The sequence below is a fragment of the Schistosoma mansoni genome (assembly GCF_000237925.1).
Source record: "Schistosoma mansoni, WGS project CABG00000000 data, supercontig 2114, strain Puerto Rico, whole genome shotgun sequence".
In the NCBI taxonomy this organism is placed as follows: domain Eukaryota; kingdom Metazoa; phylum Platyhelminthes; class Trematoda; order Strigeidida; family Schistosomatidae; genus Schistosoma; species Schistosoma mansoni.
In genome coordinates, this window is record NW_017386777.1 from 1,791 (window position 1) to 3,392 (window position 1,602).

General features: G+C 33.6%; 1 protein-coding gene across 1 annotated transcript; it reads right to left on the minus strand.

Moving 5' to 3' along the window:
- Nucleotides 1-934: 934 nt before the first annotated feature.
- Smp_194330 (synaptotagmin 1,2, putative) lies at nt 935-1,150 on the minus strand (the record flags this gene model as incomplete). The annotated part of the gene is made up of 1 exon (XM_018792061.1): nt 935-1,150. One exon carries the CDS (start codon nt 1,148-1,150, stop codon nt 935-937), a length of 216 nt encoding a protein of 71 aa, XP_018644640.1.
- Between the last annotated feature and the right edge of the window lie 452 nt (nt 1,151-1,602).

The window sequence follows — 1,602 nt, forward strand, 5'->3', positions numbered from 1 at the left end:
GTGACTTAAACAGCGAAAGGTTGTAAACTTTTCATAAACGCACTTCGATAGGTTGTGCGATAAGTGAACGATGTTGTGTTAAAACAAGCAAAAACAAACAACTTATTGAGATATTTAAAGAGCAGAAACAGGTTACTTTGATGTTCAAACAGGCCATTAATGAATTTTTTCGGTTCAAATATGAAATACAATACATGGATTATATCCGACTTATTTGTCGACATATATAAGTGATCATCATTCTGGGCACCCACCATTTTTGATACCCTAAAACGCCCACTAATTTCTTTGAAACGCACTATTTAAAGAAATTTCTGACCGTTTTGTTTACTTCAATAAACAATGATGATGAAATAGATTTCACTTATTTCATAAACATTCTCTTGACAGTTCATGGTAGTGTGAACAGAATGTAAGAATGAAAAAACGAAAGTATTTTTAATGGTCGAATTCATAAGTCGATCTAGGCTAGACCGACCCAGAAAACATGGAAGCATTGAACGACAATCTCGATATAGTATGGGAATCCTCAGCAGTGCCTATCCACGATCGCAAACATGGGGCTCGAACCCACGATGGTGCTAATGTCAAACTCCGATTGGTCCACAAATACGGGTGTGTTTTGAGGTCACATAAATTAGATGAACGTTTATAAGGTAAGACCTCAAGAGACATAAGAAAAAGAGAGGCACTACAGCTCACTCAGTTTAACTAAGCCTGACTGAAGATTTATAGTCGGAAAGCAAACTAACGGATAGATAATGAGTGAAGTAATCCTTCAAGCTTAAAGGTGAAGAATCGACGAAAGCAAATATACGGAGATGTAACTAATATTCTGAAAGAATAAAATGACTTAATTGTTCAAAATCCAAACTGATTTCCGCGAGAGTGTATTATCGTGAGCAACATACTCTTCGTCACTTGTTTGAAATTCTTATGAGTTTTTTTTAACTTTCAAAGGAATGTGATAGATTCTGTGTTCATTGTTTGGACTATGCATACTTATGTATATATACTCAACCGAAATTACATGAACACAAATTTTAACTCGAACCTCAGCTTTTTGAAAATCATAATCCAATGAAAATTGCAATTTTCCAAGATATTGTTTCTCTATTTCACCTGCTTGTTCCTTTTCATTCATTTCCATGTCGGATTTCAATGCAACACTGTCCTGGTTGTGAAATAAAGTAAATTTCAAAAATGCATTTCACTTAAATAAGAATAAAAAAAGTTTATGTAAGATAGATACTATTGGCAAGTGTGTCAAAACAGTCAATTTTTATATCTAGTTACTTGAAGTTTTCAGTCAACGAATCACCATCAAGGAAATCTACAACTGAAGATACGTCTCAGATGAGTGACCGATAACTGGAGATTATTGTCTAATTTGAGTTTTTGATAACTTTTTCTAATATTAGCTATCATTGCATTTCTGTATGAACACCATTATTTCATTATTGGCATTCCTCGGAGTTGAAGAAACCGCAGAGCGCAAACCGTCTTTCATAAATTTTCATAAATTATAAGCATTTCACATTTATGACCATTTAAAAAATGAAAGATATCACAATACTATTGAATGACTTTGATGAATCCAGA